Raw genomic sequence first — 15,195 nt, 5'->3', positions numbered from 1 at the left:
TATACCAGTGGTTCTCAATCTTTTTGGTTTCGCAGACCACCTAGAATCTAAAATCTAGATTTAAGTAGGACTACGGACCACTGGGTTTTGGTTCGTTTAACTACTGTACTGAAAATATAATATTATATTACACGGACCGGTACCGTTTTTATCGCGGACCGGTGGTTGAGAACCACTGCTCTATACTAAATATTATCACAATCGAAACGGTTTAGGAATGCACAAAAAACTCACAAACATTCATTTATATAAATAAACTAGTTTGTTGATTTAAATTTAAATGAATTAAATGTCTGAGCTATTAAAAATATATTAATATACCTATTTAATATTTTAATAGTTACTTTTTAGTTTCGATAATATATTTTCACTATCTATTAAAATTGAACTAGTGTCAGAAAACTAAATAGTTGTTATCAAAATATTAATTAAGTTTTGTTACTTACCAATGCATGTATATTAAAACCATAGTAGAATTTATAATTTGTTTAATATAATTAAAAATGAGAATGACATGTATAATAACTAGGAAAATTTGATAAAATGGGTCCAAACTACAAAAATCTACATTTAAAACCTTGTACTTGGTTTGATTATGTACTTCATCAAACATAATCATCAATCAAACATATATTATATAGATTTAGAACTCAAATTAACATATTAATTAGTTATTAATTATAATTAACTATAAATCTTAAATTATAATTATGATTTAGTAGTTGAATTTAAAAATCTACTTCAATATAATATACTGTTATCTAAATTGTTTCTTAAACTATAAAAAACTTTTTCATTTAGATAGTACTATATAAGCACTTATAACAATATCATAAGTATTAAATTAATAAAATGACTACCTACACTACTTTGAATTCATTTTAAACATCATTTCTCATCATATTACTTATGTTTGGTACCTTATAATTTACCTATCTACTAAGTATTAATCAATATGCAAAATATATCTACATAAAAATAAATAATGAGTATGTTAATATTAAATAATTTAAGTTATAATTAATAATTAGGTAACTGGTAAGTACTCTGGAAATGAGAGGAGCCTTAGTTAATATTTGGCATGTCTCATGTATTGAAATTTAACAATAAAAAAAAAAAAAAATTATTTTTAATAATGAAAAGTATACATTATAATAAATTCAGTTTGAAAATTACAAAATCTAAATAACACGTTCAAGGATAAATATTCTAACCAATATAATCATATTGTATGTATTTCAATAATAAATCATTAATGTAGATAGAATTATCATTTATCAATAACTAATTAAGTTAAATAATAGGAGATATGAAGGTTATTTTATTAATATTTAGACTAGTAGTATTTATAATTTTTTTATTTTATAATTATATTTAATTAATGGCTATTAATTGGTTAGGTTATGACATAATGTTTTATTCGTGTACATTTCCACATAAAAATATTGAATGCATATTTTCCTAATAACTTTTTTCTAAAAAATAAAATAAGTAGGTCGGTATACTGTTTTTTTTCATTTACATTTCTACAATTCTCTTATTCTCTTACCATCATATCTGATTTTTCTCCCTATATAGTAAAATTTAATATAATATAATATATATCTACCATTTCGTTTAATATTTATCTATATTTTGATTGTATGTACAATATTTTCTATATACCTATATAAAGAATGATTTATATGCTATATCAGTCTTATTTTTAAGTACCAACCTATAGGCTATAGTACTATAGTGCTCTACCACAGACCAAGGTCTTAGTTTTTGCACCATGTACCTACTTATTATTTTAATCTGAAAATCCTTTTTAAATTAATTTAATTAAAAAAAAAATTTTTATAACTTAAGATATTATGGATATTTTTTGGGGGCTAGATTAAACATTTTCCTACTTTATTTACACACAAGTAAAACAAATCATTTGACTCAGTTTTTTTTACACCTAAATATATATTCAAAAACAATTGTCACAACGGAAAATCGTACGTACAACGGAATGAATTGTCCACATCCTTAACAAGATTTTCATGCCACAGGGGCCAGGGCAGTAGGGCACAGACAGTCGACAGTCATAAACCATAATAATTTATAATATTAAGTTTAATCTTTTTTCTATACCCTATGCCCTATGGTCATTGGTCATAAACTCGAGTCAAATTATTATTCGATCTGACGTCATCGCTAATATCTTTAAATCTTAAAATAATTTACAACGAAATAAACGATTGCCACAAACCTTATCAGTAATCAGAAATCACGTACTATTAAAATGTGGAAAAAAACATTCATTATTGTAATATTACATTTGCCATCAGTGGCGGATTTAAGGAGGGGGCCTCCCCTCATGGTCATAATATATATAATAATATATTTTAAAATACCATTATACTAAATAATATAAGTGTTTTTATAAAAATATTGCCCCCCCCCCCCCCCCGAAAAATAACAAAATCCTAGATCCGCCACTGTTTGCAATAGCCTATGATAAACTTAATGTTAAAATTAATTTTTTATTTTAATCTAATTAAAATTCTTTTCGGTGGTAGTGGGGCTTAAGCCCCAAAGTCCCACCATGGCACCACGCGTGCACCACTGATTTACTCCATTTATAATAAAACAGTAGGTACTTATGAGTATAAAGTTATAGTCTCTTTGGGTAGATATAATATAATAGATATTATTATTAATACCAAGTTATACATTTTAATGTATTTATTAACTAAAAATCATGTTACTACCACATACCTTTTTACTAATACCCATCTGAGCACCTAGCCACCTTTAAGGTTAACCTAACTATTTTTTTTTTATGATGAACTATGTATGTATTAATTGTTTAGTTTATAAAAAATAATAGGTACCTATCGTTTGATGTTGAATTAGGTACTTAGATATTTGAGGAATAGATTGTAAATTCCTACAAATGGTAAAATTATTACGTAAGTACAAGGACAGATCTTGGATATTTTTATTTATGAAAATACGATGTAAAAGTTATATTTATATAGAAAATTAGCCGAAAATGACACCAAAACTTAAAAAATAGCACTAAAAGCTAAAAATCTTAAAAATATGCAAAAAAATAGCAAAATAAAATTTCATATTTTGAGTCTCTGGTGCACAAAACAAATTTATAACTTACTCTGCTATTTTTATCTATATCCAATAAAAGTTAGCAAATGCTATAAAAACCGAGCCCTGCTAAGAAGCCAGTTATTTGGCGCTGAGCGTTTGCACGATTAAATTGTGTTTTTGTTACCTACTCTTGGAATCCTTATAATATAAACTTTTATTATAATTTATAACTGTATAGTCTGTAATTATACTTGTAACTTGTTTATACGAAAATCGTTTTTAATTTTGTGTATTGTAGTAAATACATTTTTAATATTATTAATATCTATAATAGTAGTATAATAAGCACCTAGTCTTTAAATTTAAAACTTGAAAGTCCTTGAAACGATAATTAACCCTAAAATATGTTTCGTGTTAAATGGTAGACGGTAGACTAATAGCCATAATAATTAATAGGTAACTAATAGAGACGTATATAGTTACAATCATGGTTAAATTGTATTTTAAGTTTTAAGTGTTTTAACCATGATTACAACTTAAAATAATTCGTGTACCTATAACCAACAAAATACAAATCAATAAAAACTCATATTTTTTTATAATTGTACCTATACCCAATATAATAATATAATATGTAATTGTACTTTTATTAATATATAATAACAATGAGTACTTAGTACACTTTTAATTTTTAACAATAAAAAAAATAATTTATTAAATACAAATAGGTAGCTAATAGCAATTTATTTTAGTATTAACTATTAGGTATCAATAAAAATAATATTACAATAATACATGTGCAGAAAGATTCTTTCAATAGTACTTAATTATACTTACTATATAGTATATACACACACAGCCACACAGGCACACAGCTTCAAGAAGTACAATGATTTTGAAAAAAAATTATATTTTAATTCTATTATTTATTATCATTTATCAATTTATCATTATACTTGATGTTATTCTTAGGTTTTTATTTTTTTTTTTTAATGACTACAATATATTACATACACGATACTTAATACCTATAATTCTAATTTGATATTGCGAAGAATAATTGTCTTAGGTACTTTGATGTTTAAAAATCAAAATATATCGAACGAGTAGTTATAGTTAGTTTTAGTTGGCACTATAGCCTGTAGGTACAGGTTATAAAAATATTTTGTGTTAGTACACCTATTCGATCCGAAACAAATCCTATACTACACAGTCTATTAGAGAATATTTATAATATTTTATTCTGTCAATTTACTCGACTCGATTACGAATTGATTGATAGATTACCATTTACCTACTAAAATAAATTTTGTGTGAACAGCCAACCCGATTATTATTGTCTTCTTCTCGTGTTTAAATTTATTAATCACCTTAGTTTTATAGAAATGTTTTGTGTTTGCTACCAATCGTCTCAAATCGTATTACTGTATCAAGCTCTTGTGTCTACTAGTGGTCTTCATAAACCCTTTATAAAACAAATAATTATACGTATTCAACTATTTCAACTAATTAGGTACCTACGTGTAGTGTACTTATGATATACCCGGTAAACGGTCAAAAAGTCCGGGGACAAAAAGTCCACGGACAAAAAGTCCAGTATGAAAAAAGTTGGACAAAAAGTCCGGATTCATTTTTTGATTGCCGGACAAAAAGTCCGAGTACATTTTTACTGTCAGACAAAAAGTCCGAAAATACAAAATAACAAAAATATTAAAATTATTTTTTATATTTTATTATTTCTACGATTACCGACACAGAAAAAATTATTTAAATATTATATTTAATACTATATACATTACGTTTGCCTATACAATAATAATAATAATAATTTGATACCTATATACAATACGTTTCCCTAAGAAATGATGTCATTACAATAATAATATTTAAAAAAAAAGTTATACGTTTTAAAAAATCTAGTCTACATTTATAATAACCTAACCTTCCGTTATATTTTAGGTATACCTAAGAAATAATAAGAAGTAATAAAATATAAAAAAAAATACAATAATATAATAAAAGTAAGTACAACAATTACATTTTTAAAATAAATATTAATTATATATGAACTGGCTATATAATATAATATTACATTTATATAATACATATAGACATTATAGACAATTTTATATTTTCGGACTTTTTGTCCGACAGTAAAAATGTACTCGGACTTTTTGTCCGGCAATCAAAAAATGAACCCGGATTTTTAGTCCAACTTTTTTCATTCCGGACTTTTTGTCCCCGGACTTTTCGTCCGGGATTCTATATACCCTTATCTTTTTTCCTAGTCTTTTATTAAACTTTAGACGAAAATCTTTGTAACCACATCTAGGTAAACATTCTAACCTTAATCTGAATAATAAATTGTTTTTTTATAAAACTCTTGAAGTCTTTTTGGACCTATGGTATCTATCCAATTGTGGGTAGTGGACAGTGGTAGTGTGGTTGTATTACCTCATGGATCCACTTATTTTTACAATCAACTCAATAAACATTCCTGAAAGTCCACCGCAGACTTAAGAGGTGCTGGTGTCAAGATTACCTAATCTGACAATAAAAATACATAATTGTTGTAATACCAATATTTAATTGTATAATAATAATTTAAATATTTATTTTAAATTATAACATAATATTATGTATTATATTGTATGTGAAATAGCCCAAATAATAGCTATTATACAAAATATATATAATGTATAATATTATTTTTTCCACGTTCATTTGCTTATTGCAATCGTTATATTAAAACTATTTACAGATTGTATTATGATATATTCGGATATTCCATTACATATTACAAATAATTATTATATCTCAGAATATAATTACATTAATACAATCTAGATAAAGGATGTAAAAAAGGATAATACCAATGAATATAATATACTATATAGGTATTAGGTACACGTGTAGTATAGAAGTCTGTGCCTATAGGTTAGGTAGGTGATATTGTGATAATAATAACTGATAATAAAATAGATAAATATTAAATATTAAATACAACAAACGTCAAACTCTTTTTTTATACAATTTTAAATATTAATTATTATAAAATATATAATATAATATTATATTATACAAGTTACAACCGTTGATTTAACCATATTCTGTTACAGACCATAGTGTCATTCTATGATTGAATTGTGAAATTTATCAGTTATTCTGTGTTATAACTACTTATAATAAACAATAATTAGAGAATTTAGATACTAAAACTCAATTACTATTTACTGGATTGATAAGTAATGTATATTGACTATTGACTGTTCTGCCTTTTGTTTAAGTTATTCAGTATACATTGTACAATACTACAGTAACCAATTTTACATTTTACCTACCTAGTTCTTCTACATTTTTATTTCGAAAACTATTTTTTTAATAATTATTCAGATAGATACTTAAATATGGCATCTAATTTGACAAAAATGGTCAAGTTCAATAATGGTCAATTATATCCAATTTTAGGTTTGGGAACTTGGCAGGTAATATATATTAATAACTAATGTATAGTATTTACTTTAAAGTTACTACCTACATTATTTTAAAAATACTATTTCATATGTTTTTTTTTTTTTTATTTAAAAGAAAAAGGTTTATTTGTAATCTGTATTTTAAATGTTTATACAATAAGAAAATGAGGTAATAATTATACAAGTATAGGAGAGGAGAAGGTACTAATTGGTGGCACCTCTAAAATTTTTTTATAGTTATAACTTATAACTTATTAGTAGCACTATATATAATTTTTATTTTACCAGGCATCAGCTGTCATTGATGATTCTCAACACACTGCGCTCATTAACTCTATAAAAAGTGCGATTGATATAGGATATCGTCATTTTGACTGTGCTGCCATTTATAATAATGAAAAACTTTTGGGAAAGGCTATAAATGATAAAATTTTAGAAGGCGTTGTTAAAAGAGATGAATTATTTATCACTAGTAAGGTATGCCATAACATTATATCAACATATTTATGTACATAAATGATATTATATTGAATCAATGTCAATGTATATTTTAAATGTCTTGAAAAAGATTATTTAGAAGTTGCTTAAATTAAATACTAACTTCAGCTAATACAATTATTAACACAAAATTAGAGTAAAAATATATAAATAGTAAATTGTAAAATTTTGAAATTATATTTAATAATAATCAATTTGATATCCTTAATATGATTTACTTATATGTATTTAATTTGTTTAAGCTTTGGAATGATAAGCATAGATTTGAACTGGTGGAAGAAGCATTGAAGAATACTTTGAACGATTTATGTTTGAGTTATGTAGATTTATATCTTATTCATTGGCCTTTTGGAACTAGTGTAAATAATATTTTAAAAATATATAAAATTAAAAAAATCAAAATTTATTTACTTATAATATTATTATCATTTTTTATATTTTAGGAAGATCCTAATGCTACTGACAGTGAAGGGCGATTATTAGGTTCTGGTGTCTCTTATTTAGAAACTTGGAAAGCTATGGAAGGATGTGTTCAAAAAGGTCTTACAAAATCGATTGGAGTGTCAAATTTCAATATTAGACAGTTAAAAGATATTTTAGAAATAGCTACCATTAAACCAGTTGTTAATCAGGTAAATCTGTGTTAAAAAAATGTAATATGTTTTGTTTTAAGTTCTATGATTAAGTTTGAAACACTTTTATATAGACTATAGTTTTTATAATAATTATTTTAAATCAATGGATATACACTGTTAACTTTATTTAGTCCATAAAATATTTATCATGTTTATGAATGTATAAGTTTTAAAATAATAATGTTATTGTAAAAAATTGTAAAATGTTTTATTATTTTAGGTCGAGTGTCATCCTTATTTAACGCAAAATAAACTGAAAGAATTTTGTGAAAGTAATGGAATACTACTTACTGGTTATGCACCATTAGGATCAGCAAAAAGATCATGGGCCGGACCAGAAGAAGATGCTATTTTAGATGAACCCATCGTAAAACAATTAGCTGATAAATATAAGAAAACTAATGCTCAAATATTAATAAAGTTCCAAGTAATAATATTGTTTAGATATTTTTTTCAATTTGTTTCTAACTTGTATTAAAACAAAAAAAAATAGATCCAAAGAGGTGTTATAGTCATACCAAAATCATCCAACCCAAAGAGACAGATAGAAAATTTTGATGTCTGGGATTTTGAGTTAACTTCACAAGATATAGATTTACTTGAATCTTTGAACAAAAATGCTCGTTATTTTGAATTTAATACGTAAGTTGAAAATATTATTTTACATTCTTAAACATAATATTTAAAAGATTTATTGATCCTTTTTTTTAGTGCAAAACATTTGAAGGATCATCCATTCTTCGATGAAGCTTAATTTGAACATTTGGAGATTAAAATTTTAAATTAATAACACAGCGCTTATAAATATTAACAATGCAGTATTAATTGATATTATAAACAACGTACAAGTTTATTAGTACTCACGTTTGTTTTGTAAATTATATTATATTTTTCTTTCATTAAACTGACATTTTACTATACAGTTTTATTTTATTTTCATAAATGGATTAAAATTACCTAACTACTTGAGCTAATATCATTGATTATAATCAATGGTAATATGTAACTTATTGGTGTCATAAGATAATTAAAAAATATATATTATAAATTATAAAAGTAAACTTATTTAAATATTTGTTAATAAAAAATGGCATTATATAAAAATATTACTATTATTACTATATTAATTAATCATAAAAAGTGGTTTTCATATAATTTAGAAAATCACCAATAATTGAATCTTTTGATGGTTGCATAGAACTTGACTTACCTTGTAACTATATTTCAAGCAAAGGGGAAATTCCATTGCCATACATAGAAAATTTTTGTTTTTTAATATACTATAAACCTTTAATATGCTGGGTGTAAGCTCTGATTTGTGAGCTTACAAATGTAGCCTTTAATGTTAGTGGTTAGTCCAACTAATTATATATCGTAAGGGTCTTAACATTTTTTTTATACTGTATAAATAAATAAATGTTTTGATTAATTTATTTTACTTCTTATTTTAGCCTATGCTCCCAATTTTTTTTTTATTTATTAACCTCTGGTTTATTCTTTTATATTTTTTTATTTTCTAGGAGGTTAACATTTACTTTCATACTGGGGGGTGAGCTCTTACTAACAATTGATCAATAAATATCATCATTTTTTGGAAATCAAATTACACTCAAGTTAATAATGATATTATATTTGATAAAAATAAATATACTTATTATTATAGCTAATTAAATATATTTTTAAAGTATATTATTTGTTATGTAAAGAGTGTTAAATAAGTACCTATGTCTGGTAAAATAAAAGAATAATTTGTAACATGGGATTTTTATGAAAAAGTAGTCACTTAATGGCGACCTTTTACAATTATAATTATTTATAATCAATAAATGAAAAAAGTCAAGAGCAACGCAAAGAACGCCGTTGAGCTAATGCATTGAGACATCAACACATTCAGAACATGCGAACCACAGCGTAATTCAAATATTTTATATTTATGTATAAACCTGTAACTGTCAGAACTACAAAAGTGAAAAGCAAAAATATTTTGCTTCATGTTTATTAAAATTGTTATTAAAACTAAGTTTTGTATAGAATTCTAAAACAGAGTTAATTTAATGACATTATTTAATTTGTCTAGGCAAACGCTATGCGAGGTCAGCTAGTATCATGTAAAGATTTTTTTTGTTTAGTGAGTGTCCAATCACCATGTATTTTGGACCCTGTCACCGACGCCTACGTGGAAAAATTAATTAACCAGTATATATATAGTTAAAAATATATGTACTATATATAATATGTAATATATTATCATTTCATTTTTTTTTTATACAGATTAATGTTGATTCAATTGAAACATTAAAAAAAGTAGTAGTCAATATAATATAGTCTTAGAATAATTATAGTGAATTAAAATGTATTTCTGACATTGCTGAGAAATGTGAATCAATAGATATAAAAAAGAAATATGTATCAAAAGGAGGGGGGTCCTATCACAGTATCTGTTTTCATTTAGTTTGATATTATTATTATCAAATTATTTAATAATTTAGTAACAATAATTAAAATTATAAAAAAAAAAAGTTTTTAATCAAACAATTATTGCATTTTATCACTATAGTTAGAAAAAAGTGACTATTTAAGTATTTTGCTCGCTGTATAAAAGCTTTAAAACAGACTTTTGCTTTATTACTTAACTTTTTAGTTCTAAAGTAATTCTAGAGTATAGGTATATTCTACATCAATTGTCATTATATCAATTTATTCATTATAAAGGTATTTAACCTAAAGTCCTAAATGGTGATCATATTTTAATAGAAATATTATAATACTTTTAATTTTTATCTTATTTTCCTGCTTTTTCTAGTGTTTGAGTGTTTATTGTATAATAATATGTCGTCATCTTCATCAGTGAAAATGGTGAAATTCAACAATGGTCAACAGTATCCAATTTTAGGATTGGGTACTTGGCAGGTAATATAAAACACTGTTTAGCTATTTAAAATTTTATTTTATTCTCCTCATTTTTTCTTATTTATTTAAGAATAAAGTATTTACACTTTTGTATGTATCTATTTGAAAATATTTGTTACGTTCATCATACCTATATGATGTATATTGTATACTTATTGAGAGCTATAGTATTATTACTTTTTAGACCAAACCTGAATTAAAAGAATCTGAACAAACAGAAATTTACAATGCAGTTAAAAGTGCAATAGATATAGGATATCGTCATTTTGATTGTGCAGCTTTTTACAACAATGAAAGTTCTATAGGAAAGGCTATTGCTGAAAAAATTAAAGAAGGAGTCATAAAAAGAGAAGAAATATATATAACTAGTAAGGTATGTATCTTAAAACAGTACTATGGTATTGTTAAATTATTGTTTAAATATAAATCTTAGTATCACTTGATTTAAAATCTAAAATGTCTTATTTATTATTTTTTCTGATTAATAAAAACCAAAATTATTAAAACTGTCTTAAGTATTAAACAATAATTCTCAAGTTAAAAATCATTAGATTCATTTATACCCTTTAAAATATATATGATATCAAAGACCCAATAAATTATTTCAGTCACAACTAAAACAAGAATATTTCTTTTGGTATATTTTATATACTGTTATTATAAATAAAGAGCAGTGAACATTTTTGTCATGAATAATTACTATAGTTTTTTTTGCACCTAAATACTATAATGTATACAATAAACATAATATTAGTTTATTACATCATCATCATTACATTTACAATTATACTACATTGCTGCTGTGTTGAAAAAAAAAAACCAAAAAATAATTGAATAATTACTTCACTGATAATTTTTTCTTCTTACAATTTACTAATAATTTTAATATTTACGATTTACCTAGATGCTATAACCCATGGTCCAAGCTATAACTCATCTATGCGTGTGGTTCTTAACTGGTATTCTGTGGACTAAAAAAAACTATTTTGCCAAAATTTAAAATTTCTTAATTATTTTTGTACTATTTAACTGTTTAAAATTTAATTAATTATTTTTTAGTAACTATTTTATGTAAACTGTTTTGTGTTATATATGCATTGTTTAATTTTATTAAGAAATTAAAAAATGTAAATACATACAGTTTTATTTTACAGCTGTGTTCCACAATAATCTTATAAACTGTTAAGTGTTCTGTTTTTGTCATAAAAAATGTGTTGAGAACCACTGGTTAATACTATGCTATAGTCTTAATTGTCTGAAATATACATGTATGATGAAGATATCATATTATCGTCTATATGATCCTTCCTCTTAATAATATTTGTTATATGAATTGGTTTCATTTTTGTTAAGTTATTTTATTTTTTTATACTTTTAGTTACCACTTTCAGTGGTGTGCCAAAGTAAACTTTTTTGAGGATATTGCCTCAAGATTAAAATGAGTGGGTGAATAGGTGGGTACTGTTAATGGATTTATTGCAATAAAAACTTTTTAATAATATTTGATTAAGTAAAAAAAAAAAGTAGATTAAAAGCTGTGGGTGAATAGGTGGTCAAATGATTCAAATGGTAGTTAGCCTTAGGTGTGAAATTTGTTTAGCATGTTACTACCACAATAATTAAACATTTTTTTCTTTTACACAAATATTTTTTGTTTTGTTATTGTTATTAATTATTACACATAATTTAAAATATTATATTAATATATTCAAATTTTTGTTTGTTTAGCTATGGAATAATAAACATAAGCCTAATGAAGTTGAAGGTGCATTGAAGAATAGTTTGAAATTATTAGGTTTAGATTACCTAGATTTATACCTTATTCATTGGCCAGTAGCAACTACTGTAAATTAATTATTTTTTAAATATTGTCAATGTTGTGTAACTTAAATTGAAACTAAATTTTTTTTATGTACTTTTAGGAGTATCCGACTGTTTTAGACAGTGAAGGACGGTATATTGGCACTGATGATTCTTATTTAGACACATGGAAGGCTATGGAACAATGCGCTCAATTAGGACTCACAAAATCAATTGGAATTTCAAATTTTAATATTAAACAAGTGAAAGATATTTTAAAAATAGCAACTATAAAACCGGCTGTTAATCAGGTAATAGCTACTGGATAAATCATTAATTCAAAATTGTTTTTAATGACTGTGCTGACAGTTAACCAAAATTGTTAATTGTTTAAAAAATATTATTGTTAATATACCATGCATTGTTACTGTCTCCATCATTGATACATTCTGTATTATCATGCTGCATTTTAATAACTGAGCATTTAAAACCTTTTAATTATGTATAGTAACCCTAAAATGAAAGCTAAAAAAAAATTCTCATCATATAAATTAAAATAATAATGTGATGGTACATTAAATTTGAAAATAATGAAAATCAATGAAAATTATTGTATGTTCTTAATTTTCCTTAAGCAAATAAATAAATTGATAAACTTTAAATTGTTTTTTCTAAAATTCCTTTAAATCTATTATTGTAAAATAGATTTTTTTTTATTTTGTATCTGGTATTCAGTCAATCTAATCAAATTCACTAAGTGCAATTTATATGAGTTAATTACCATATATTAGTAAACCCATATAATACATAAATATTTAATAATGAACATTTTACTTCATAATTAGAGGCAGTAGACTCATACCACCTACCTATTCTACTTTGTCTGAGTATTAGGTATGCCTTAAAAAATAATCTCTGTGCCATGGCCATCACTAATAATAATTGATTTAAAGTATTGATTATAGTGGTAATGATAATATTCAAGTAATTGAGTAGTTAAAAATGGAATAAAATTCCACTTTAATTTTATTATACGAATAAATAGTTACAAATTAAAATTAGTTTAATAAATAAATTTTTATTGGTATTATAATTAATTTTTAGTATTTATATGTCTAAAATTGTAGTATATTTTAAATTATAATACATGTAACAGCTATTAATGTAATGTTTTAGGTTGAAAATCATCCGTATTTAACTCAAAATAAACTTAAAGAGGTTTGCGAGAGTAATGGAATACTATTAACTGCTTATGGACCGTTAGGATCACCTTACAGAGGTGCAAACTCAAAAGGATTAGTACTTTTAGATGAACCAATTGTTAAACAAATAGCCGACAAGCATAAAAAAACCAATGCTCAAGTACTATTAAGATTTCAGGTAATGATAACTGAGTTTTTTTTTAGAATAGAATAACAGATTTATATCCATTTTTTATTTTACAATTGTAAGAAAATGTAATTATATTTATTGTCATATGACGCGCAGGGTTTAAATTCTTGGGTTGTCACAAATCATGAAAATTATAATCAGAGCAGCTTATTAATATCAGTTCTAAAGAACAACTAGTGTATATACTCTTTAACACCAGCTACAATTAATGCTTTTAACTTGCAGATCTTTTTTATTACATTTTGTTATATTGTTAAATTAAGGTCCAAAGAGGTGTTATTGTCATACCAAAATCATCTAATTTAGAAAGACAAAAAGAAAATTTTGATATTTGGAATTTTGAGATTAGCAAGGAAGATATGGACTTACTGCAGTCATTAAACCAAAATTTACGATATGTTCTTTTCAAACCGTAAGCTAAAATTATGAGTATAATATTGTGTAATTTATTTTTCAAATTCTACATTTTAATTTAAAATGTATTTCTTTTTTTAGAGGAAGTCACTTGAAAGACTATCCGTTTAATGAGGAACCATGAACATCAGTGATAATAGCAGTGCTTTGATACTGTAATATTCTGAATAAGAATTATATGAATAAATTTAATTTTGTTTTTTAAAATTAATTAAAGAGACTTAAGAATTATACTGTTATGTAAAATTATCCAAAATTAAAAAGAAGCAAAAAGACCTTACTACTACTAGGTTTGGTGTTTAGCAAACATTTATTACTTTGGTGGTTGGAGATTTATTATTATAAATTTTAGCATAATGAAAAATTATATATCTATTGCAATTTATAATGTAATAGCTAATATTATAATTAATTTAACATTTTGAGTAGCTCATTAAAGTAATTTATGTTCATACATACTTCCTTGAATTGAACATATTTCTTTGATATAGGTAGTTAAATATTTATTGGAAATAAATTATCATATTACTGAATCATACTTATTTTTTTATCTCTTATTACATAATACATATTAATAGAATTTTTATTATAAATCTATATTTTAAGAGCCCGTTAGTCCCCCCCTTGGATGCGCCCTTGTTTGTTAAATTGATCTATAACTAGATTAATTTATTTTACCGAAATATAAAATTAATTTTGTTGAATTACTATTTTAACTAAAATGTAACTTGTTAAAATTACGTTTTAAATAAATAGTTAGTACCAATTTAAAACTAAATACAACAAAATTTAAACAAGTAATTTATTGTGATTTAAAAATTTTACTTAATTTATTATTTATTTTATGTATTAATATAGGTAGATGTCTTAAAAATTATGTTACTTATTTGTAACCTATGGTTTGTTATAGCTAATATCCTCCCAGTGAAATAATGACCCTAGCTAATAAGGCCTTTTAAAAGATATTCTACATTGCTCTTGAGGGAAACGATGTA

At 24.3% G+C, this 15,195-nt stretch overlaps 1 protein-coding gene across 1 annotated transcript; it reads left to right on the top strand.

Moving 5' to 3' along the window:
* Positions 1-6,080: 6,080 nt before the first annotated feature.
* On the top strand, positions 6,081-14,738 carry LOC114124093 (uncharacterized). Its single transcript, XM_027987269.2, has 14 exons — positions 6,081-6,563; positions 6,840-7,028; positions 7,292-7,408; positions 7,493-7,681; positions 7,905-8,111; positions 8,178-8,326; positions 10,323-10,396; positions 10,488-10,594; positions 10,779-10,967; positions 12,323-12,439; positions 12,517-12,705; positions 13,571-13,774; positions 14,050-14,198; positions 14,282-14,738. Exons 1-14 carry the CDS (start codon positions 6,486-6,488, stop codon positions 14,322-14,324), a joined length of 2,001 nt encoding a protein of 666 aa, XP_027843070.2. The 5' UTR covers positions 6,081-6,485; the 3' UTR covers positions 14,325-14,738.
* The last annotated feature ends 457 nt before the right edge of the window (positions 14,739-15,195 follow it).

Source organism: Aphis gossypii, chromosome 1 (genome assembly GCF_020184175.1).
Source record: "Aphis gossypii isolate Hap1 chromosome 1, ASM2018417v2, whole genome shotgun sequence".
NCBI lineage: Eukaryota > Metazoa > Arthropoda > Insecta > Hemiptera > Aphididae > Aphis > Aphis gossypii.
The sequence above is the reverse complement of the archived record's forward strand: the minus strand, read 5'-3'. Positions and strand labels throughout refer to the sequence as shown.

Coding starts and splice junctions, on each gene's coding strand:
- LOC114124093 (XM_027987269.2), top strand. CDS start 6,486: ATGGCATCTAATTTGACAAAAATGGTCAAGTTCAATAATGGTCAATTA. Junction 7,682..7,904: donor TTAAACCAGTTGTTAATCAG/GTAAATCTGTGT, acceptor TTATTATTTTAG/GTCGAGTGTCATCCTTATTT. Junction 14,199..14,281: donor CGATATGTTCTTTTCAAACC/GTAAGCTAAAAT, acceptor TTCTTTTTTTAG/AGGAAGTCACTTGAAAGACT.